The sequence below is a fragment of the Bombina bombina genome, chromosome 4 (assembly GCF_027579735.1).
Source record: "Bombina bombina isolate aBomBom1 chromosome 4, aBomBom1.pri, whole genome shotgun sequence".
Lineage (NCBI taxonomy): Eukaryota > Metazoa > Chordata > Amphibia > Anura > Bombinatoridae > Bombina > Bombina bombina.
The window spans coordinates 671,509,695-671,533,022 of NC_069502.1; the positions used below are offsets into that span (position 1 = coordinate 671,509,695).

Sequence of the window (23,328 nt, forward strand, 5' to 3'; positions counted from 1 at the left end):
GCATTTCAAATAAAGATACCAAGAGAATGAAGAAAATTTGATAATAGGAGTAAATTAGAAAGTTGCTTAAAATTTCATGCTCAATCTGAATCACGAAAGAAAATGTTTGGGTACAGTGTCCCTTTAAGCAGTCAGGTGATACACTATATCAAACGCACAGGAATACCCTAGGCTCCAGATTCTATTGCAGTTATATTATAACTCTTTAGTGCTAATTTGTTCTCTGACCAAGTATATTAAAGGGATAGTCTAGTCAAAAATAAACTTTTATGATTTAGGTAGAGAATTCAATTTTAAGCAACTTTCTAATTTACTCCTATTATCAATTTTTCTTTGTTCTCTTGGTATCTTTATTTTAAAAAGCTGGAAAGTAAGCATAGGAGCCAGCCCATTTTTGGCTCAGCACCTGGGTAGCACTTGTTGATTGGATTGCTACATTTAGACACCAATCAGCAAGTGCTACCCAGGTTCTGAACCAAAAATGGGCCGGCTTCTAAGCTTACATTCCAACTTTTTAAAAATAAAGATACCAAGAGAACGAAGAAAAATTGATAATAGGAGTAAATTAGAAAGTTGCTTAAAATTGCATGCTCTATCTGAAACATGAAAGAAAATATTTGACTATACTATCCCTTTAAGAACTTAGCATAAGCCTGACAGGGATTCCTATAAAGCATTATTGCGAATACATGCATATGACCATTAGAGACAAGGAATATGCTCATTATGCTCATTAGTATCACTAATATTTGATCAGTTCACATTGATAGGGATTTTATTCCCCTGTACTTTTTGTAAATCTAACATATTTCATAGCACAGGTAACATTTGTGGCTTTCTGCCATGCAGTAGCCGTGCGCACTGCTTTATCATATTACTTTAGGAGCACTGATAATATTCTACCATAGTTTTCGACTATCAGGCAAAATTAGCCTTATCCAATTCCTGATTAAAGTAACAGTAAAATATATATCATCATTACTTGGTGAAATCCCATTGTGGTGACTAGTTAATAGTTTATTATAACAATCTAGTATATTACACACCGCATCATACGCCAGCACTGGTCTATTTGGGGAATTATACATATTATACATTCCATTACAGATAGGCATTAATACAATATTAATTCCCCCCAGTAAACATATTCAGTTCTATACCACACTGGGAGTGTCTGTGACGTTTTTAATTGTGTGTCACCCTTATTTTAAGTTTTATAAGTTAATAAAAGTTATATTTTAAAAAACCTGGTACCATCATCACTGCCCATTAATTAGTCGTGGCCCAGAGTGCTTTATGTGCATACTTTCTAGTAGATATTCGCGAGTCTCTAGCGACATTCTACTTTGTGTCCCATTTATATTCTTTGCACCAGCACCATTCCCTTTAGCTAATATTGGCAATTAGTAGATATACCAGAATATATTTCACTATCTATATTTTAAGGGAAAGCCCTTGTAGTGCCATTGTTTTTGTGTTGTATAATAAAGATTACAAATTGTGCCCTAAACCGGGTGCGTAAATAACGCAAAGATTAGCGGTATCGCACTCTCCATAGTGCTGCCTTTAAAAGTTACTGGAAAACTTTCCCCCATAGATATCAATGGAGAGAATGTGTTAGAAAAAAAGCAGAATGGCGATCACCGTAACGCAATTCCCATTGATGTCTATTGGGAAAATAAAGTTATGTTAAAACCTAACACCCTAAATAATCCCCTAGACTAAATACCCCTAATCCACCACCCCCAACATCGCCAACACTAAATAAAGTGATTAACCCCTAAACCACCGCCCCCACATCGCTAACACCTAAATAAACCTATTAACCCCTAAACCGCGCCACCCCCCACATCGCTAACACCTAAATAAAGTTATTAACCTCTAAGCCACCATGATCCATCACCCACATCGCTAATACTGTAACAACCCTATTAACCCCTAAACCGCTGCCCCCCACATTGCTACTAATAAAATAAACCTATTCACCCATAAACCGCCGGCCCCACATCGCTACTAATAAAATAAACCTATGAACCCCTGAACCGCCATCCCCCACAACGCAATAAACCTAATTAAACTAATAACCCCTAAACCACCACACACCCCCACATCGCAAATAACTAATTTAATCACTAAGCCCCCAAACTAACACCCCTTTAAATAACCCAAATTACAAAAAATAAAAAAATACTAAGTTAAAATTAAAATAAAAAATCCTAATATTACTTAAAAAAAATAAGATTAAATTAAAATAAATCTTAAATAACAAAAAATAAAAAGTCTAAAATTACAGAAAAAAAGAAACCAAATTATCAAAATAAAAAAATTAAATCTAATCTAATAACCCTATAAAAATGAAAGTCCCCCGAAAATATAATTTCCTGAGCTCCCATAAATATGTCGATGACTGAGCTCTTGTTTGATTGACTGCCTTCTCAGGATTTCCCATTAAAGGGCCATAATACCCAAATGTTTAAACACTTGAAAGTGATGCAGCATAGCTGTAAAAAGCTGATTAGAAAATATCACTTGAACATCTCTATGTAAAAAAGAAAGATATTTTACCTCAAAAGTTCCTCAGTAGCCACCTCCCATTGTAAAGGATTTCTAAGCAGCATTTTAGTGTGTTTGTCCTGGGACATCTGAAGGGACTAGCATCGTGCACTCTCATATTATTTCACCAATCAGGTAAAGGAAGCTTACTATGAAATCTCATGAGAGTTAAGTCAAATCTCATGAGATCACAGTAAGAGTTCATGACCTCAGCACTGCTGATGCTGATTGGTTGCTGTTCATTTCTTCATTTTTTTTAATTTTTTTACCTGCAGCTGGGAGCAGCTGAGTATAACTTTTTACACAGAACTTACTCTGCTGAGCTGAGGAGATTGTGAGGTAAAATATCTTCCTTTTTTACATAGAGATGCTCAGGTGATATTTTCCTGTCAGCTTTTTACAGTTATACTGCATCAGTTTCAAGTGATTTAGCATATGAGTATTATGTCCCTTTAACTCTCTGCACTCTGACATCACCGAGGGAAGCAGCCTTAATGCATTGTGGCACTATGGAGAACTTAACCATGTGAGAGACACAAGGCTTCAATTCTTATTCAGGTAGATTACGAGTTGTGCGTTCGTCTTTTAATGCTGAAAGAATGGTAATTTTAGTGTTAAAACAGCAACGCAGCCATTACAAGTCTTGTCGGTATAGCCTTTTAGCCTGTAACGCAACATCAGTCCCACACTCGTAAAAATTATGTTTTTTTCATGGGACTTCCATAGCGCTGCCATTACGAGTTTTGCAGTGAGGCTAAAAATCTTGCGTTACACCCTATAATGACACGATCCGTACCGCCATCTGAAAGCAGTAGTTATGAGTTTCTGAAATTCTATTGGCTGATTTAAACAGCCAATGGAATTTCACTAGCTCTTATCCTATTGGCTGATTTGATTTTCCAAAATCAAATCAGCCAATAGGAATGCAAGGGACACCATTTTGAAAAGGCTCCCTTGCATTGAAGATTCAGTATATGGCAGCGATCGTATGAAGAGGATGCTCCGCGCCTGATCTCTTCAGGATGGACCCGCTCCGCACCGCCAGGATGAAGATAGAAGACGCTGCCGGGATGAAGATAGAAGATGCCGCCTGGATGTATATAGAAGACGCCGCCTGGATGAAGACCTCTCACCGCCTGGATGTCCAGACTTCAGGAACTGTAAGTGGATCTTCAGGGGTTAGTGTTAGGATTTTTTAAACTTTTTTGGGTGGGTTTTTTTTTAGTTTAGGGTTTGGGCTTTTCTTAAAAGAGCTGAATGCCCTTTTCAGGGCAAGCAAAAGAGCTGAATGCCCTTTTAAGGGCAATACCCATACAAATGCCCTTTTCAGAGCAAGGGGTAGCTTAGGCTTTTGTTAGAGTTAGGTTTATTATTTTGAGGGATTAGTTGTTTGGTAGTTTTTACTGTTGGGGGGTCTTTGTGTTTTTTTACACTTTTTGGCAGTGATCAGATCCAAGGGAATTGCTGTAGTGCCTTATCTAGACGATATATTGGTTCAGGCATTATCTTTTCAACTAGCAAAATCTCATACAGAGATGTTGTTGTCTTTTCTACGTTCCCACGGGTGGAAGGTGAATTTGAAAAAGAGTTATCTAGTTCCAACTACATGAGTGTGTTTCCTAGGCATAATCATAGATTCCCTGTCCATAGAGATTTTCCGGACGGACGTCAGAAAATCAAAATTTCTTGCTTTTTGCCTTTCCCTCCAGCTTTTTGTCCATCAGTGGCTCAATGCATGGAGGTGTTTGGTCGGATGGTGGCTTCCATGGACATCATTCCTTTTGCTCGGTTCCATCTGCAACCACTGCAACTTTGCATGCTCCGTCAATGGAACGGAGACCATTCAGATTTATCACAGAGGATAAATCTGGACCCCCTAACAAGAGACTCTCTCTCGTAGTAGATTTCACAAGAACATCTGTCTCAACTTTTGTTCAGGCCCCGGTCAGAATCAGGCCTGTGTTTAAACCTGTTGCTCCTTCTTGGGGCCTTAACCTAGTTCTTAAAGATTTGCAGCAGGCTCCGTTTGAGCCGATGCATGTCATTGATATAAAGTTCTTATCTTGGAAGGTTTTGTTTCTCCTTGCTATTTATTCCGCTCGCAGAGTTTCTGAGCTTTCAGCTCTGCAGTGTGATTTCCCATACCTTATTTTTCATGCAGATAAGGTGGTCCTTCGTACTTAATTGGGGTTTCTCCCTAAGGTGGTGTCGGAATGAAACATTAATCAGGAAATTGTTGTTCCTTCTTTTTGTCCTAATCCTTCTCATAAGGAACATCTTTTGCATAACTTGGATGCTGTGCGTGCTCTTAAATTTTACTTACAAGCTACTAAAGATTTTCGGCAATCTTCTACCCTGTTTGTTGTTTTCTCTGGAAAGCATAAGGGTCAAAAGTCCACTTCTACTACTCTTTCCCTCTGGTTAAGAAGTATGATTAGTTTTGCTTATGAGACTGCTGGACAGCAGCCTCCTGAGAGAATTACAGCTCATTCCACTAGGCCTGTCTCCTTATCTTGGGCTTTCAAAAATGAAGCTTCTGTGGAACCGATTTGCAAGGCGGCAACATGGTCCTATTTGCATACTTTTTCCAAATTCTACAAATTTGATACTTTTGCCTTGGCTGAGGCCTCTTTTGGGAGAAAGGTTTTTTCGAACAGTGGTGCCTTCTGGTTTGGTCCTCCTGCCTTGTTCTCCCTCCCTGTTCATTTTGTGTCCTCTAGCTTGGATATTGGTTCCCACTAGTAATTGGAATGACGTTGTGGACTCTCCATGCCATAGGAAAGAAAACAAAATTTATGCTTACCTGATAAAATTCTTTCCGGGCAAGGATAGTCCACAACCCAGCCCTCTTTTTTCATTATAATTGGGCTTTTTTTTGTTAGTAAACCTCATGTACCTTTTCCCTCTTGTGTTTCTTCTTTTTCCATTTTCCTTCGGCTGAATGACTGGGGATTATGGGTAAGGGAAGTTACACTTAACAGCTTTGCTGTGGTGCTCTTTGCCTCCTCCTGCTGGCCAGGAGTTGAATATTCCACTAGTAATTGGAATGACGTCGTGGACTCTCCATGCCCGGAAAGAAAGAAATTTATCAGGTAAGCATAAATTTTGTTTTTATTAATATGAGAATAATTTTTTATCAGAAAGTGTATTTTATTTGAATGTATTTATGTTGTGTTTGGTGCACAATTTTTTTTACCCCTTACACTTAACGCTAAGAGGTAGATTTATTAAGCAGCGGATGCTGCAATCTACCCCTGTAGTTTCCGGCTCGCCAGAAACAGAAGTTAAGAAGCAGCGGTCATAAGACCACTGCTCCTTAACTTCTCCGCCACCTCTGAGGTCGCAGACAGCAATCATCCTGATCATTTATCGATGTCGGGCAAAAATGATTCGCTACAGCTAATCATGTCCGACCACAAGTTGTTAAATCGGCCCCTAGGTCTTCAGTCGCTCTAACCCGACAAGCGCAAATTTTGTTTGTGCTTGAGCGCACCCGTTTACTTTTAACTTGTAATATGCGTGCAAGTTAGCGCGGTCGCAATATTGCTTATCGTGACCTACCCTAACTTTAGCACACCACTTGTAATCTAGCTCTTTATGGGGAATTACATTTGGAGTTTAATATCCCTTTTAAAGAGGATGTCTGTGTATAAAAATACAGTCCCTCAAGCATGAGAAGCACTTTATAACTGATAATGGGATCTTGAGCAGCACCGCATAATATAGTAAGTTCACATACATACATACATACATATATACTGTATATATATAATATATGTATCTATACTATAATCGCATTTGTAACGCGTCCGTTGCCGTCGCCAGCTGCGCACGCATCCTCAAAGAAATGTTGGCTGGGTATGCAGCCAAAATAATCCATCTAGATGCATTTTCGGAATCTGGATGAGTGTAGGCAAACGAAGCCTTAAAAAAAAAATGCAACTGCCCGCATGAAATAACTAAAAAACACGTAACCGCCCGCAAGAAATAATAATAAAAAAAAATAACTACCTGCACAAAGTATTACGGAAAAAGAACTAACCGCCCGCACAAAGTATAAAAATAATAAAACAAACCTCCCGCACAAAGTATTAAAAAAAATAATAACCACCCACGCAAAGTATTAAGAAAAAAGATAAACATAACCGCCCGTACTAAGTATTAACAAAAAAAACTAACCCTTAATCGCTAAACTCCCACAACAGAAACTACCTAACCCTTACACCGCCAAACCCCCACAACGCCAGCTAAATAAATTGCAATATTAACCCCTAAACCGAAAACCCCCACGTTGCAATAAACCCTAAACCGCCAACCCCCCACATCGTAATAAACCTAATTAACCTATTAACTCCTAAACCGCCAACCCCCCTTAACGCAAATAACCAATTTAATTACTAAGCCCCCTAACCTAACACCCCCTAAAATAAACCAAATTACTACTACATTACAATTAAATAAAAAACTCCTAACATTAAATTACAAAAAAAATAATCTAAGATTACAAATAATACGGACATCGGATGAAGAGGAGCTTCCATGCCGCCGAGGAACGCAACCGCCAAGGACCCCTGCCATTGAGGACCACCGATTAGGATCCACGCATCAGGGAAGGCAACTCCGCTCCGCGCCACCTTATTTCCGGATGAAGATAGAAGATGATGGAGCCGCCTGGAAGAAGACCTTCTCCGCTGGACTTCAGGAACGGTAAGTACGTATTTGGGGCTTAGTCTTAGGCTTTTTTTTTATTTTTTTGGATTTTTTTTTTAGATTAGGGTTTTTTGGGCTGGAGAAGAGCTGATTGCCCTTTTAAGGGCAGTAAAAGAGCTGAATGCCCTTTTAAGTGCAATGCCCATACAAATGCCCCTTTAGGGGCAAGGGTAGCTTAGTTTTTTTTAGTGTTAGGTTTTTTATTTTGGGGGGGTTGGTGGGTGGGGGGTTTTACTGTTAGGGGGTAATTGGTAATTTGTTTAGGTAAAAGAGCTGTTTAATGTCTGACGAGTTTGCTTTTGCTTTTGCTATGCTTATGCCAACTAATTGCCATCATCTGCATATCGTCTTTACCTGGCTTAAAGACTCTAACTTTGCTTTGTGGATGCATGCATGCATATATGCTGCTTTGTTGAAAACCTTATACAGCACTGTCCAGTATTGCTAATTTATGCACGCTTGATGTACATATTTAGAGGGACCATCCACTAGTCTACTTAGATCCCTTTACTTCCCTGCCCAGCGTTATACCTCTAATTTTTGGTGCTGTGTGCAGCTGGGTGTAGCTAGACTTGGTGATGGTCCATCTCAATATACTTTGTATATGTACATGTATTTCTCCATCACAATTTCTTGTATATAACTATCAGCTTATACATATACACAAGATTTGTAATTAGCCTCTTAGATCCCATTTTTTATCCTGCCCAGGGTATTCCTCTATGCCTCTTGACAAGGGGTTCTGTGCGCAGCAGGGTGTAGTAGGCTAATTTATTCTCTACAACTTCTTGTGATAAATCTGGCACAACATAAGCTGTTTTTCTCTGCGGTACTTGTATGTACCCCTGACCGGTCAGGTTTTGTATAATCATCTATTGTTATAAGGTTTCTATTTCGATATTCTATATGGTAATACATATTATATAAGTCAATGCTGTTGCTCTAGACTACTTCCTGCATGACTGTGCTCTCCTGGTGTGAGACCTCCTTTTCACGATTAAAGCATAAAACACTTGAATTTCTGGATTTCTGAGCTTTTTTCTCAAAAGAGTGCTGAATTCCCTGTCTTTATATATCAGGATTTCAGTCCTGGATTCCTTTCTTACCTATCCCATGACATATATATATATATATATATATATATATATATATATATATATATATATATATGTGTGTGAACTGAAACGATAAAGCACAGAGCACATCCACGACTCAAGGTGAATCCAATACAATTTATTGCAAGCTTATAAAATACTGCACTTACAAAACGAATAAAATCTTAGAGCCTTGATTAAAACAAGTCCGTGAGAGCAACTCCAGAGTGTGAGATCGTACAGGAAACAGCTGTATGTAATCAGTCTCTTCCACTTGTATACCTCCGGTTACGTCTCTTCCTCGTGTTTCACTCAGTCCCAATGCGGCTGCTGTAATACTAACGGCCGTCAAGGAAAGTCTTTCTTTTGTCTACGCGTTTCGTCCTTCTCTATAGGACTTTTTCAAGACACTGAAGGCGGCTGAGATATCCCGGTGCAATCTTCTCTTATATACCCCTTTACTGCTCCTCCTACGTATTACGTAGTGATGCGTCTGTTGTTTACATACACGCCCCTCGCCAGCACGTGTATGGGGCATACTTAAGCTGATCGGGTTCTACATGACAGCTTACAACATCATGCGGTATATACACATATGCCATTATTCGTAGCATTATAACACTGCTGAATAGACTGTTGATATCAAATACATTTTCATATACATTTTACCATATCTAATGGTCTCTTAAGCATTTAAAAAAATATTTAAAAACTTATATAACAGAACTTATATATAAACGAAAAATTAACTCATAGTGCACCTGTTTGTCTTTACTGATAAAAATTCAATATATTATGATCATAAAAAACTTGTAAGTAACCAGATAAAATCATAAAACCCATATTAATTCATTCAAAGCACATAGAGAACTACAAATTTGATCATTAATTCAAAAATTAATTATTATAAAAAAATACTCCAAACCAAAAACCTCATTTAAACAAATAAGCGTGTATTTAGCTAAATACCTATAAGCTGATTATACTAAAACTGCTATTGATGTGACCCTAATCTAAATCATAAAGGCCTGTAGATCTAGGTCAATATTTAAACCCCTCGGGGATAGACTCCCTAACTCCTGAATCCATTTTGTTTCTTTCTGTCTAAGAATAGTTAGTCTCTGATGTGGATTGGACCCTAGTGGAACAATTTCCAGGATGCTAATTCGAAGACTACTGGGGTCCTGACAGTGATGTACTCTGAAATATTCTGAAACACTATGTGTTTTTAAGCCTATCTCTATGTTGTTTATATGCTCATAGCATATTCTCTTTATTTTCCTTTTTGTTCTGCCCACATAGATCTTGCCACATCCACAGGTTAAACCATACACTACGAATGTGGAATGGCAATTACCTCTGGACTTAATGGACACTTTCTTTGTATTGTCCCAGTTCATAATAAAATAACGGTTTAAGCAGTGAGTACACATGCAGCAATTAGCCCGTCCACATCTGAATGTCCCAGGTTTTCCTACTACCCACTGGTCTAGAGTTCCTGAACTCCTTACAATGCTCTTCTGTGGTGCCTTCATTTTAGATGGAGCCAGTATATTTTTCAGATGTTTATTTCTTTTAAAGACAATGTTTGGTTTCTTGTCTATAATTGATCCTAGTATTGGGTCTGCTTTTAAGATCCCCCAATGCTTATGTAGTATACGTTTAATAAAACCTGCTCCCTCACTGTAGGTCGTAATGAACCTTACACTGTTGTTGCAGTCTTCTGTTAGAGTACCCTCCTTTTTTTTAGTTACTTGTAACAGATCCTTTCTTTCACAAGTAGCATTAATTTCTCTCGCCTGTTTTACCAGATTCATATCATATTCTTTTTCCATCAACTTATTTTGAAGGACATCTGCTTCCTTATGGTAGTCCTCAATTCTAGAACAGTTCCGCCTGATATTAACACTGACTGTGTGTAGACTAACAATATAAGCACTGACAGCTAGCGCAGCAATTGTTCTTTTTTTTTCATATATATATATATTTATTTATTTTGCAAAATTACAGCAGCTCTACCATTTTATGGAGCAAATATAGGAATTCAGTTCAATGTATGGATAATGGCTATCCTTTAGCTACATGGTTTATCAACCTGTCATCAATTAAAGGGGCATAATACTCAGAATTGAAATACAAGAGTGCATTTAACTTGATAACAGAAGTACATTTATGCTTTTATTTGTTTGCTTTTAATTGTATATTTTTTCTGAATCGTGGAAACTTGGTCTTGTCTTTTTTTTTTTTTTTTTTTTTACTTTAAAGAAAATGGTAAAAAATTAAGCCAGGACAATCAATGTTGTGTTTGTAGTTAGTTGTTCTTTTTCTTGTCTTCTGTGTACTGCTTAAATAACTTGATCTTAGTGTTTATTCCATTCAGTAAAAATGAATTACAAGAACTACAAAGTTTAGTAATGAAAAATAAAAATGAATTATTTTATTCATGTTGCTTCTAAGCTAAAAATTGGCATTTTTAATATCTGCTGCCATCAGGAAATCAAAGAAACTACAATGATAAATGGTAAGAGGCAGAGGTTTATTTGTTCTTAGAGGACATTATAAGTGTATTGAATGTCACTTTTGCTTCTCTTCTCCAACCTTGTAATAAATCAAATAAAGTAACCCATAAAAAAATTGAATTATTTATCCAGTAATGCACGCAGAGTAAACAAAAATGAATGATGCTAAGGATGGAATATTTGCTTTTTATTATAGATTGACGAATGTAGTGATTGATGGCTGAACGAGCAATTGCATAATTCCTTCATCTTGTCTGATTCTTTGCAGAAGATCAATGATGCGAAGCAGACCCAGCGCGAATGCTATGAGAAGGAGCTGATTAACCTGCGCATCAAATTTGAGGAGGAGGCCGTGCTGCTAAAAGAGGCTCATGCAAAGACGTTAGAAGAGATGTCATGGAAACATCAAGCGGCGCTTGAGGCAGCACAAAACACTACAAATAAGGAGAAGAAAAAACTACAGATGGTGAGTCATAGTGAAGACAAACACAGAACTATATCCAAAGTCATTTCCTAAACTAGGAACTAATCATTTTTTTTCTTTCATGATTCAGACAGAGCATGTCATTTTAAGCAATTTTCTAATTTAATCCTGTTATACATTTTTCTTCATTCTTTTGTTTTCTTTACTCAAAAAATCAGGAATCTAAGCTAAGCAGCCGGCCCATTTCTGGTTCAGCACCCTGCATAGCGCTTGCTGATTGGTGGCTACATTTAGCCACCAATCAGCAAGCGCAACCCAGGGGCTGAAGCAAAAATGGGCCAGCTCCTAAGCTTACATTCTTGCTTTTCAAATAAAGATTGCAAAAGAACAAAGAAAAATTGATAATAGGAGTTTATTAGAAAGTTGCTTAAAATTTCATGCTCTGACTGAATCAAAATGGGTTTAGTAACTCTTTAAACCTTATACCTCATACTTCTTTTCAGACTCAACTTCTATGCATTTCACTAAGTATATACTATGGTAGCAATCATATACATAGCTGACTGCAGCAGAACCTACTTTTGTACTGCTTCTCACCCAGTATGACTCATCAGCTAAGTGATGATGTCACAGACCTGTGATCTGCATGTGATCACTTCTGTACGGGGGCATCTCACATGAGCTACTGGTAAAATCTTTAAAAAAAGAATAAAGAAAAAGTGTATGGGACTGTTTCACGATCCCTGTGTTATCTTTTACCATCCAAAAAAGCTGATAACCTCTCCCAGGTGGTAAGGATAGATGATCAGTTTATTTCTACAGCATGTAAATGGAACAACTCACTTCTAGGAGCACAGGATATTAATGCGTTTGCACTGACGCAATTAACCCCTTAAGGACCAGCGACGTACCCTGTATGTCGCTGGCCTTTTTTTGGGACTTGATTGTTTTATAACTTGATCTTGCCACCAGCGTTGAGACTGCTCTATTCCACAAAGCCTGCTGGAGGGAGGGAATTAATAGCGTGTTCTTGCTAGACTTGTGCTATTATGTCCTGGAAAACCCCTTAACGACCAGTGACATACAGGGTACATTGTGGTCATTAAGGGGTTAAAGGGGGAAGGATAGAAACCCCAGCTCTTGTTACTTTGTCTCTCACCTGGATTATGACTTTTATGGAATTTATATGGAACATACATTTCTCTTTAGGTTTAAAAGGATGCAAAATTCAAATATTTAAAAAATCTCTGCTGCCAATATTTTCTGCTAGAATTTTTATGTTCCGCTGTAGGGTGAGGATGTTTGGTCCGTGCCATTCATTATTTTGTGCACAGTTGTTGGCTTCTGTCCACTGCAGATGTTATGCATAATGTTTTGCTTGCTAATGCCTCTGTTGCACTGACTTGTGCATTAGGGTCACGTATACTTTTTTAGCAAACCATTACACATGCACGCTGAATATTATTTTTTGGACATAGAGTGTGTTGTTCCATTTTATATTTTCCTACTGAGAGCAGTAATAGGATTATCATTTCACAGATTACCAAGCTTACACCATTAACAAAGCAGCTGTGTCTTACATTGGTAAGTTAACTTCTTTTTCTAGCTGCCAGTATTGTTATTATTTCATTTTGATAGACTTTCTACATATTTAGGATGGATGATACAGCCATTAAGAGCAGGGCTTTGTTAAGGAGACCAATATTTATTTATTTATTTCTCTTTAGTTAGATGCTTTGGGGTTGATTACTCTATAGCCTAATTGTCTCTTGTTACAGCTCCGGAGAGAGATAAATTGCTTTAAATTATAAAGATGCTGCTCAATTTTTTTTATTATATCAATAGCACAAACGTTTTAGCCATAATTGTATGGAACTCCTCTTTGGGGTGAACACCCTCTGTGTTTAGCCTGCTTCTGATAACAATTTTATGGAGTTTAAAGCAAAAGTTCTATTTGAATGCAAGAAGTATGCCCCAGTTATTATTTAACATGAAGGTTGTTAATTGTGCGATTACAGGCATTTGTAAAGAGCCTATTGTTTTACCTGTTAATGACCGCACACATTGGTAAGGCTGTTAAAGGGACAGTCAAGTCCAAATAAAGTTTTATGATTCAAAAAGGGCATGCTATTTTAAAAAAACTTTTCAATTTACTTTTATCAACAATTTTGCTTTGTTCTCTTGGTATTCTTAGTTAAAAGCTAAACCTAGGTAGGCTCATATGCTAATTTCTTAGACCTTGAAGGCCGCCTCTGATCTGAATGCATTTTAACAGTTTTTCACCACTAGAGGGTGTTAGTTCATGTATGTCATATAGACAACACTGTGCTCACACACGTGGAGTTACCAAGGAGTCAGCACTGATTGGCTAAAATGAATGTCTGTCAAAAGAACTGAAATAAGGGGGCAGTTTGCAGAGGCTTCGATACAAGGTAATCAGTGCATTATTATAACAGTGCTGGTTATGCAAAACTGGGGAATGTGTAATAAAGGGATTATCTATCTTTTTTAAACAACAACAATTCTGGTGTTGACTGTCCCTTTAAAGACATTTGTGATTTCAGGCCTCATATATAAGCTCTGTGTTACCTATTTTTCCTTCTCTGCTAGAGGCCATCCAGGCCAAGTGGAGAAAAGCTGAGAAGCAGTTACTTATTCCTTATAGCTGTCTTAATTGTTTTTATTTCTGTAGTGTTTACTGATAGCTTTCACTTGCATTCAGTTCCATAGTGGTTATATGTATGCATTGCTGTTATTACACATGGCATGTACAGATGATATAGGTACATTTCATAATCATATAGATAAGAACAGAAAACTTCCAGTTTTAGGGTGCATTATTTATTCACCTGTTGACTGTATGCCGTGTTACTTAAGCATCAGAATATTGCTAAACTAAGCTGTGCATAATCACAGTCTACCCAGTCACTACAACATATGACTCATGCACAATCATAATCAAGCAGCTCAACATTTTAGCAACAGAAACTTAATTATTACAAAAGGCGCTATAATACTGCTGTAATCTATTTTTTTTATAATAAATCACAAATAACAAAAGTGTTCAGGAAATAGGTCCCCCGGGTTCTCTGAAAGTATATATGAGAAGTCCAAACTGAGGGGGATGTAGTCCCAATACAGTCCGTGTCTGAAATGACAAGACAGTCAAAACAATTCTATTAATCCACTGTGAACGGTTCCCAACTTAGCTCTCAACGTGTCAGTACACTCCTCTTCAGCCTAGTGTCAGAGGTGACAAATACAAATATGAAAGTCACTATAGTAACAAATCTTCTGTCATCTCTTACCCTCCAATGGTCTGGTGGGGTGCCTGGGCATACTGCTGTACTTCACCTCGGACTGGCGATGAGACCCTTCCGGGGGGGGGGTGCAGCTTGTGTGTCCTCCTTGGCGTGCGAAGAGATCCGGCTGTAGTGAAGGCGTGCTTCTCAATGCGTCACCTGTGACGTAGCTATGCACACTGTGGTTGGTGAGACGTAAGGGGGCGGAGAGCAAGCCCGGGAACCGAAGTGGATACGGCAAAATGAGCAGCTGATCCAGGAAGCGGTATACCAAACCGCTATTGAACACAATGAACACAGGAAAGATACGCTGACTCAGAAGTTGATATGCTGGAAACAAGTATTTATTGGAAAGTCCAAGTATCAGTGACAAAATAATAATAAGGTCACAATGAAGACCGCCTGACACGTTTCACGCATGTGTAGATGCACTTCTTCGGAGCGTTCATCAATGTGATCTGTCTCGCATATTTTATGTGTTAGTGGTAGATCTACATTAGAGGCCAGGGGTGTGAGAGGTGAGGGTATGCTAGAGAGTTCTTTCCTGTCTTTGATAAGTTTATCCCATGTGTTATATGTCTCTACGGTAATACTTGGCGACTGTGGATGCAGTTGTCTTTTAGATTTATGTAACCAACAACAGCTACTAGTTTTCGCATTCTGTTAAAGCGTGTTCCAGACCTATCCATTCTTTGTGTGCTACATGTTTGCTCCAGTCTATTATTCGTATGAGATGTGACGCTATTCTGTAGAAGTAGAAGTTTGGCACGCCTAGTCTACCATTGTCCCTATCTCTAAACATGATCTGTCTGGAGATTCTAGGATGTTTATTACCCCAGATAAATGTATATGCTAACTTTTGAAGAGATGCAATATATGAGTCAGACAATGGAATCGGTAATGTCTGGAACAAATATAAGATTTTAGGTAGTAAAGTCATTTTGAAGGCGTGAATGCACCCCATCCATGACAAATGTTTCTGACTCCAACTCTGTAAGTCTAGTTGTAATTCCTTAAACAACTTTTGGTAGTTAAGTGTAAATAGCTCTTGTGTGGTCTTTGCTATTTGGATTCCTAAATATCTAACAGATGTTCGCTGAATTACGAAATGGAAAGTCTCACTTATCTGTTTCATCTCTGTTTCTGGCATCTCAACGCCCAATATTTCCGATTTCGTCATGTTAATTTTGTAATATGAGAGTATGCTGTAAGAGTCACATTCCATTTTAAGGGCTTCCAGTGATTGAAGGGGCAACGTTAGGGTTACCATGACGTCATCAGTGTATAATGATAATTTGTAGTGTGAGTTTCCAATCTTTAGTCCCTGTATATTTTTATTACTTCTAATTTTGGATGCCAGAACTTCCATGGTCAAATCGAATAAAATCAGGGATAAGGGGCAGCCCTAACGGGTTCCAATCTATATGCTTATGGGGTCTGTCAATGAGTCATTAAGTTTGATGCGTGCAGTTGGTTTTGAGTATAAAGTTAAAATTACGTCTATTGTTATCTGTCCAAATCCAAATCTGGTAAAGGTCGCTTTAAGGAAAGTCCAGTTCCGTCGGTCAAATGCCTTTTCGGCGTCAATTGCTAATAGTACCATCGGAGTTTTGTGTGTTTGGGCATATTCTAATAGATGTACTACTTTGAGGGTGTTATCCCTCGCCTCTCGGTGTGGGACAAAACCCACTTGATTCAGATGTATCAATTGTGGTAAAATTTGATTGATACGGGTTGCAATAATTCTGGCAAAGATTTTAACATCAACATTCAATAACGAAATAAAGTCTAAAGTTTGATAGTGTGTCCGGTACCTTCCCCGGTTTAGGAATTATCGAAATATGGGATTCAAGCATGTTAGGAGGAAAATTTGTGGAGTCGTCTATGCTATTAAATATTTTTTGCAGGTGGGGGGTCAGAATAGTAACAAATTGTTTATAATACTTAACAGTGAACCCATCCGGCCCTCGACTTTTCCCTACTGATAGTTGTTTAATGGCTGTCTTTATATCTGATGTTGATATGGAAATATCTAGGCTATCTTTTTGCTCTTGGGTTATCTGTGGCATATCAAGCTCTTGAAGATATGTATTTATATCTATAGAAGGTTCTGACCGTTTTTCTGAAGTTTTTATATTGTATAAATCTTCATAATATTTTTCAAATTGGGCCATTATGTCAGAGGTAGAGTGAGTGAATGTATTTGAGGGGGTTTTAATTGTGTGGATATAAGTTTTAAGCTTTTTTTATTTCAGGGCCCTAGCCAAGAGTTTCCCCGCTCTATTGCTTTCACAGTAGAAACGCTGTTTAGTTTTTAGTGCTAATAAATTGTATTCTTGGAGTAGAAGGGTCTGCATTTCTTTCCTGATAGTCTGTAACTGGAGGTATAATTGTTGATCTGTTGGGTTTTGCTTGTGTGCATATTCTGCCGCGGAGAGTGACTGAGATATATCTAAGTATCGTTTCCTGGCTACTTTCTTAATATGTGATTTTAATTTAATAATTTCCCCTCTGATGAAACATTTGTGGGCTTCCCACACCATGAATGGGTCACTATCTTCTAGGGAATTAAACGTGAAGTACTCTGTTAATGTTTTTTCCACGTGTTCTATAGATTTGGAAGATCCCAGAATGGTATCATCTAGTCTCCATATGAAGGGATGAAGGGGAGTATTGGGCCATTTGATTTGTGCCTGTATTGCTGAATGATCAAACCATGTCGTGTGTGATATTCTTGATGATTGTAGGTTAGTAAGGCCATCTGAATTAGTCAAGTTATAGTCAAGTCTGCTATAGGTATGGTTTGGCTTTGAGAAAAAGGTAAAGTTCCTTTTATGGGGGTACATAAGTCTCCAGATGTCATGCAAGTTACAGTCTTTCATCAGTTTTCCTAAGTATCTAACCGCCCTTTTAGAGGTACTGGGGTCTGGATTTGAGGTATCCATGTTTAGATCTAATGGTATGTTGAAGTCTCCCCCCCATTAGTATTGTACCTTTTGAGATATCTAAAATCCTGTTGTAAATTTTCCTATAAAATTAATGTTGTTTGGTGTTTGGAGCGTAAATATTAATTAAGGTTGTTGGCAGTCCATATAGAAGGCCAAAGATTCCAATAAATCTACCCTCTTTGTCTGTGTTGGTTTGTATATGTTTGAAGGGAATATCTTTATGAATAAGAATACTTACTCCATTATTTTTCTTCATGGCCGATTTGTGATAATGCTGTGTATATTTGTTACCAAAGTATTTTGGTTCCCTTAACCTCTGAAAGTGCGTTTCCTGTAGGAAGAGTATGTCTCCCTTTCTTTTAGCCAGATCTAACAGTGCCATAGTTCTTTTCTGAGGGGAGTTAAATCCCTTATATTTTGGGAAATTAGTAATATATTTCTACCTACAGAAGCCATTATATATCATGTGTATCGGTAAGATAATATCTAAGCTTTCCAGTATAACATCTTGTATACTTTAAAGCATATCTGGGGGTGCTGTGAATAATTGTAAAATACAAATACAGAAACATTGCAGCAACAAAAACAAAAAAGCAAATGCATAACAAAGCCTGACAAATCATGCCAGGAACATGGTGTAAACATATTTGAATATACCTTAATGGTATTAACTTTTTAACTCTTATCATTTATTACTAACAAAGATAGGTTGCGGACCAACCCTTACACAAGCTTATTTAAAAATATTCTTTGTGGTGCCATTTAGTTTTGGTTGTTTCTCTTTTCTAACTGGTTAACCATGCTGGACAACATTCATTTTCCACCCTTCTCCCTCGACTCAACCTCCAAGCTCCTCATATAGGCTATCATGTATATAAGTTATATATCTTATCACCCATCTGTGTAATTCCCAAACAAATTAACATCTTAAACCATGCAATTTTCAACATAACTACCTATCCTGTATGTGCAGCGAGTCTCTATATTCAATACAGAATAGTAATGTACCTAGAACAAGTTCCAGGTGTTGCTCTGCTGTTGTTGTCCTTTTACCCTTTCCTATAAAGAGGGATTGCCTGAGAAATAATTAGCGTCCCAATCTGGGGGTGACTTGCTTCCATCTTTTACGATCTTCCTGTGTAGCTTTCCTTTTATTTGGCTGTAAAGCTGTTTCTGTGTCAGGTAGTTTTGGAGGGTCAATATCCAATGCTGTGCAGAAGTCCTTACCGTCTGCTGTTGTATAACAAGATAGGTTTCCATGAAGAACATAAAGATGAAAGGGAAATCCCCATCTGTAAAGTATTTTTTTCTGGCGTAGTAGTGTTGTCAACGGAGTTAACTCCCTCCGTTTCTTTAATGTTCTTTGGAAAAAATCTTGGAAGAATTGAAGGACCATTCCTCTGAACTTCACCGGTTGATGTTTGCGTGAGAGGTTTAAAATCTCTTCTTTTTCACTGAATTGCTTGAATTTCATGATATTATCTCGTGGCATGTCAGGAGGCTTTGGCCTTAGTTCACGATGCGCTCTTGCCCAGGGGATTTCCATTGTTGTTGTAGTATTCCTCAGGTGGGCAAACAGGGCAGGGAGATAGGTTGGGAGATCCTTAGGTAGTACCGACTCAGGAATACCTCGAATCCTTAAATTCTTTCTACGGCTCCAGTTTTCTAAGTCCTCAATTTTATCATGTAACATGTCAAGCAGGGTTGTCTGTTGTGTTGTGGTGTCCTGTAGTTGGGTGATTTCCTCTTGCATGTTGTCTGTGTATTCCTCTAAGGATTCCACACTATTCCCAATGGAGTGTACATCCTGCTTGAGTTCTGCTATTTCTTCTCTAATACAAGATCTGATGATATCAGCGATATCCTGTTTAGAGACCAATGAGGAAAGCAGAGACGTAGGTATTTGTGCAACTGTGTCTGTTGTCTTTTGAGGACTTTGATGCGGTGTGTCCATATTCTCTGGTGTATTTATGGGTTCTTTCTCTGATATGCTTTTGTGGCCTGCAAAAAAACAGTTCTACAGAATTGTCCTTTGAACCACTTATCTTTGAGACCCTCGTAGATTTAGAAAATCTTTTGGCGTTCATCTTGAATATTTATTACTCTCAGATATCCAAGTATGCCTGTCCAGTTTCCAGTCCAATCCTCCTAGTTTGTCTATCAAAGCTATGTGGTGTACACAGAGAGTCAGTATTATCACAGGCTCTCTCACAGCTTTTTGCTGTTAGTTATATAACTATTTTGTCCCTTTTTTTAGAGTTGGGTATCTATAGCTGTTGTACTAGGGATTTAGGATCCGTGTAAGCAGGCCTACTCCTGTGGCGCAGCAACTATCGCTGTTAGTTATATGCAATGCGGCTTATATTTGCACGTGTGTAGGGGCTTATGCGGTATAGCTGTTAGTAATGCCCTTAATGCCCTCTGATGACGTTGTCCTGCTTTTTACAGGATGTTATTTATACTGTAGTATCCCCGCTTATATAGCGTTAACTTTGAGTTCAAACCCTCTCACTATAGTACCTGTATGAGTTTTCAGGTCATCTGCTGCCACTGATCATTTCTCCGTTCCAAATTATGTTTTAAGCCGATGAGGGAGCACTTCACCTCAAGTGTAACTTTGTTGTTTGGTCCGGTGGATTACTGCGTCACTTTATTAGGTGCCCAGTACCGCTTTTTTAAAGTAGTTTCACAATTTTTTTTTCCTGTGTCCGTCTTAGGGGAACTTCATCTCTCTATTGCTGTCTTTTTTCAGGTCCAGACATGATTTTAATTCCACTATTTGGCAGTTCTGTGGAGCTGGTGTACGGAGCTCTGGTTTTACGCTGCCATTTTAGCTGCGGCCAGCTCCGCCCCCCATTAGAATTCTTTTTAAGATTGGACAAACAAATTTTAGTATGTATATACACAGACACACACATATATATATATATATATATATATATATATATATATATATATGTGTGTGTGTGTTATGTCAGAAATCTTTTGCAAACATATTTACATGTCCCTAAGTTCCTTTTCTTCTATAAGGTAAGACGAGTCCACGGATTCATCCTTTACTTGTGGGATATTATCCTTCCTAACAGGAAGTGGCAAAGAGCACCACAGCAGAGCTGTCTATATAGCTCCTCCCTTAGCTCCACCCCCCAGTCATTCTCTTTGCCTACTCTAAGTACTAGGAAGGGTAAAGTGAAAGAGGTGATAAAATATTAGTTTTTAATTTCTTCAAGATTGTTATTTTTTTTACTAAATAAAGTGTTTTCATGCTTGTTTGTAGTCATTACTAGCCTGTTCAACATGTCTGACATTGAGGAAAGCCAATGTTCAATATGTTTAGAAGCCATTGTGGAACCTCCACTTAGAATGTGTCCCTCATGCACTGAAAGGTCAATAAATTGTAAAGAACATATTTTAGCTACTAAAAGTATGTCGCAGGATGATTCTCAGTCAGAAGAGAATCAGGTTTTGCCATCTAATTCTCCCCAAGTGTCACAACCGTTAACGCCCGCACAAGCAACGCCAAGTACTTCTAGTGCGTCTAATTCTTTCACCTTGCAAGATATGGCCGCAGTTATGAATACTACCCTCACAGAGGTTTTATCTAAGCTGCCGGGGTTGCAGGGGAAGCACAGTAGGTCTGGTGTGAGAACAAACGCTGAGCCCTCTGACGCTTTATTAGCCATTTCCGATGTACCCTCACAATGTTCTGAAGTGAGGGATTTTCTGGCTGAGGGAGAGATTTCTGATTCAGGAAATATGTTCCCTCAGACAGATTCAGATATGACGGCTTTTAAATTTAAACTAGAATACCTCCGCTTATTGCTCAGGGAGGTTTTAGTGACTCTGGATGATTGTGACCCTATTGTAGTTCCAGAGAAATTGTGTAAAATGGACAGATTCCTAGAGGTTCCTGCCTACACTGATGTTTTTCCGATCCCTAAGAGGATTTCGGAAATTGTTACTAAGGAGTGGGATAGACCAGGTATTCCGTTCGCTCCCCCTCCTACTTTTAAGAAAATGTTTCCCATATCTAACGCCGTGCGGGACTCGTGGCAGACGGTCCCTAAGATGGAGGGAGCTATTTCTACCCTGGCTAAGCGTACAACTAAACCTATCGAGGACAGTTGTGCTTTCAAAGATCCTATGGATAAAAAATTAGAGGGTCTTCTGAAGAAAATATTTGTTCACCAAGGTTTTCTTCTCCAACCTATTGCGTGCATTGTTCCTGTAACTACTGCAGCGTCCTTTTGGTTCGAGGCTCTGGAGGAGGCTCTTCAGGTTGAGACCCCATTAGATGATATTCTGGATAGAATTAGGGCTCTCAAGCTAGCTTATTCTTTCATTACAGATGCCGCTTTTCAATTGGCTAAATTAGCGGCGAAGAATTCAGGTTTTGCCATTTTAGCGCATAGAGCATTATGGCTTAAGTCCTGGTCTGCTGATGTGTCATCAAAAGCTAAGCTTTTAGCCATCCCTTTCAAGGGTAAGACCCTATTCGGGCCTGAACTGAAAGAGATCATTTCAGACATCACTGGAGGGAAAGGCCATGCCCTTCCTCAGGATAAGATGAATAAGATGAGGATCAAACAAAATAATTTTCTTTCCTTTCGGAACTTCAAAGGTGGTCCCTCTACCTCTTCCCCTGCCGCAAAGCAAGAGGGGAATTTTGCTCAATCCAAGTCAGTCTGGAGACCTAACCAGACTTGGAACAAGGGTAAACAGGCCAAGAAGCCCGCTGCTGCCACCAAGACAGCATGAAGGGTTAGCCCCCGATCCGAGACCGGATCTAGTAGGGGGCAGACTTTCTCTCTTCGCTCAGGCTTGAGCAAGAGACGTTCAGGACTCCTGGGCTTTAGAAATAGTAACCCAGGGGTATCTTCTAGATTTCAAAGATTCTCCCCCAAGGGGGAGATTCCATCTTTCTCAATTGTCTGTAAACCAGACAAAAAAGAGAGGCGTTCTTATGCTGTGTAGAAGACCTATATACCATGGGAGTGATCTGCCCAGTTCCAAAAACAGAACAGGGGCAAGGGTTCTACTCCAATCTGGAGTATCCCCCACCTTCTCCTTTCCTTTACTATTTTATATTTCTAAAAACAATAGTGAATAATCAAACTATATTATTAATAACAAAAATAAACAAATAACTGAATTCAACTTGCCTGTCTAATTATTTCTCTGCCACCAGATCCAGGAGAGGAGTCCCATACCTTTTTTTATCAATACTGTTATAGTTCTATCTTGTCTGTTTCATATAACAGGAGAATATCCTCCCTATCGTCAGATCTCCCCAACACCTATGGAACAGTCACCCATTTTTTTATTTCTTTAATAACCTTTCATAATCCAGTAGTACCAGATCTTTAGGAAATGGTCTTGGTTGCCTTGGATGGAGGCAGCAGTTTCCGACATGTTATATACGGATTGGATCTTCTCCATCACCTCCCCCCAAGAAGGTACCCCCCGTCTTCCAATACCTTGCAACACAATTTCTAGTGGCTGTACATAGCGTGCGAATAAATGTATTTGTAGCTGCATTGAATGGTGGTTTATGGTCATTTAATAGTGCTTGGGATGCCGTTAAGGCGATGTTTTCGTTCAACACCACACTCAACAGATCAGATAGTTTAGACCAGATGCGTTGGACCTGAGGGCAGTTCCATCACATATGGATGTAAGTCCCCGTTTCGGTGCAGCCTCTATAGCAGTTTTTACTGCCGTGTGGGGTGTAATGTGATGTAATTGTAGGAGTGAGATACCACCTAAATGCGGTCTTTA

At 38.6% G+C, this 23,328-nt stretch overlaps 1 protein-coding gene across 1 annotated transcript in view; it reads left to right on the forward strand.

Annotated features, from left to right (window-relative positions):
* Positions 1-23,328, forward strand: part of FAM184A (family with sequence similarity 184 member A) — a 573,060-nt gene that overhangs the window by 274,333 nt on the left and 275,399 nt on the right. Inside the window, exon 5 of the mRNA XM_053710789.1 lies at positions 11,145-11,342. Within this exon, the coding sequence (XP_053566764.1) occupies positions 11,145-11,342 (198 nt within the window). The remainder of the gene's footprint in view (positions 1-11,144; positions 11,343-23,328) is intronic.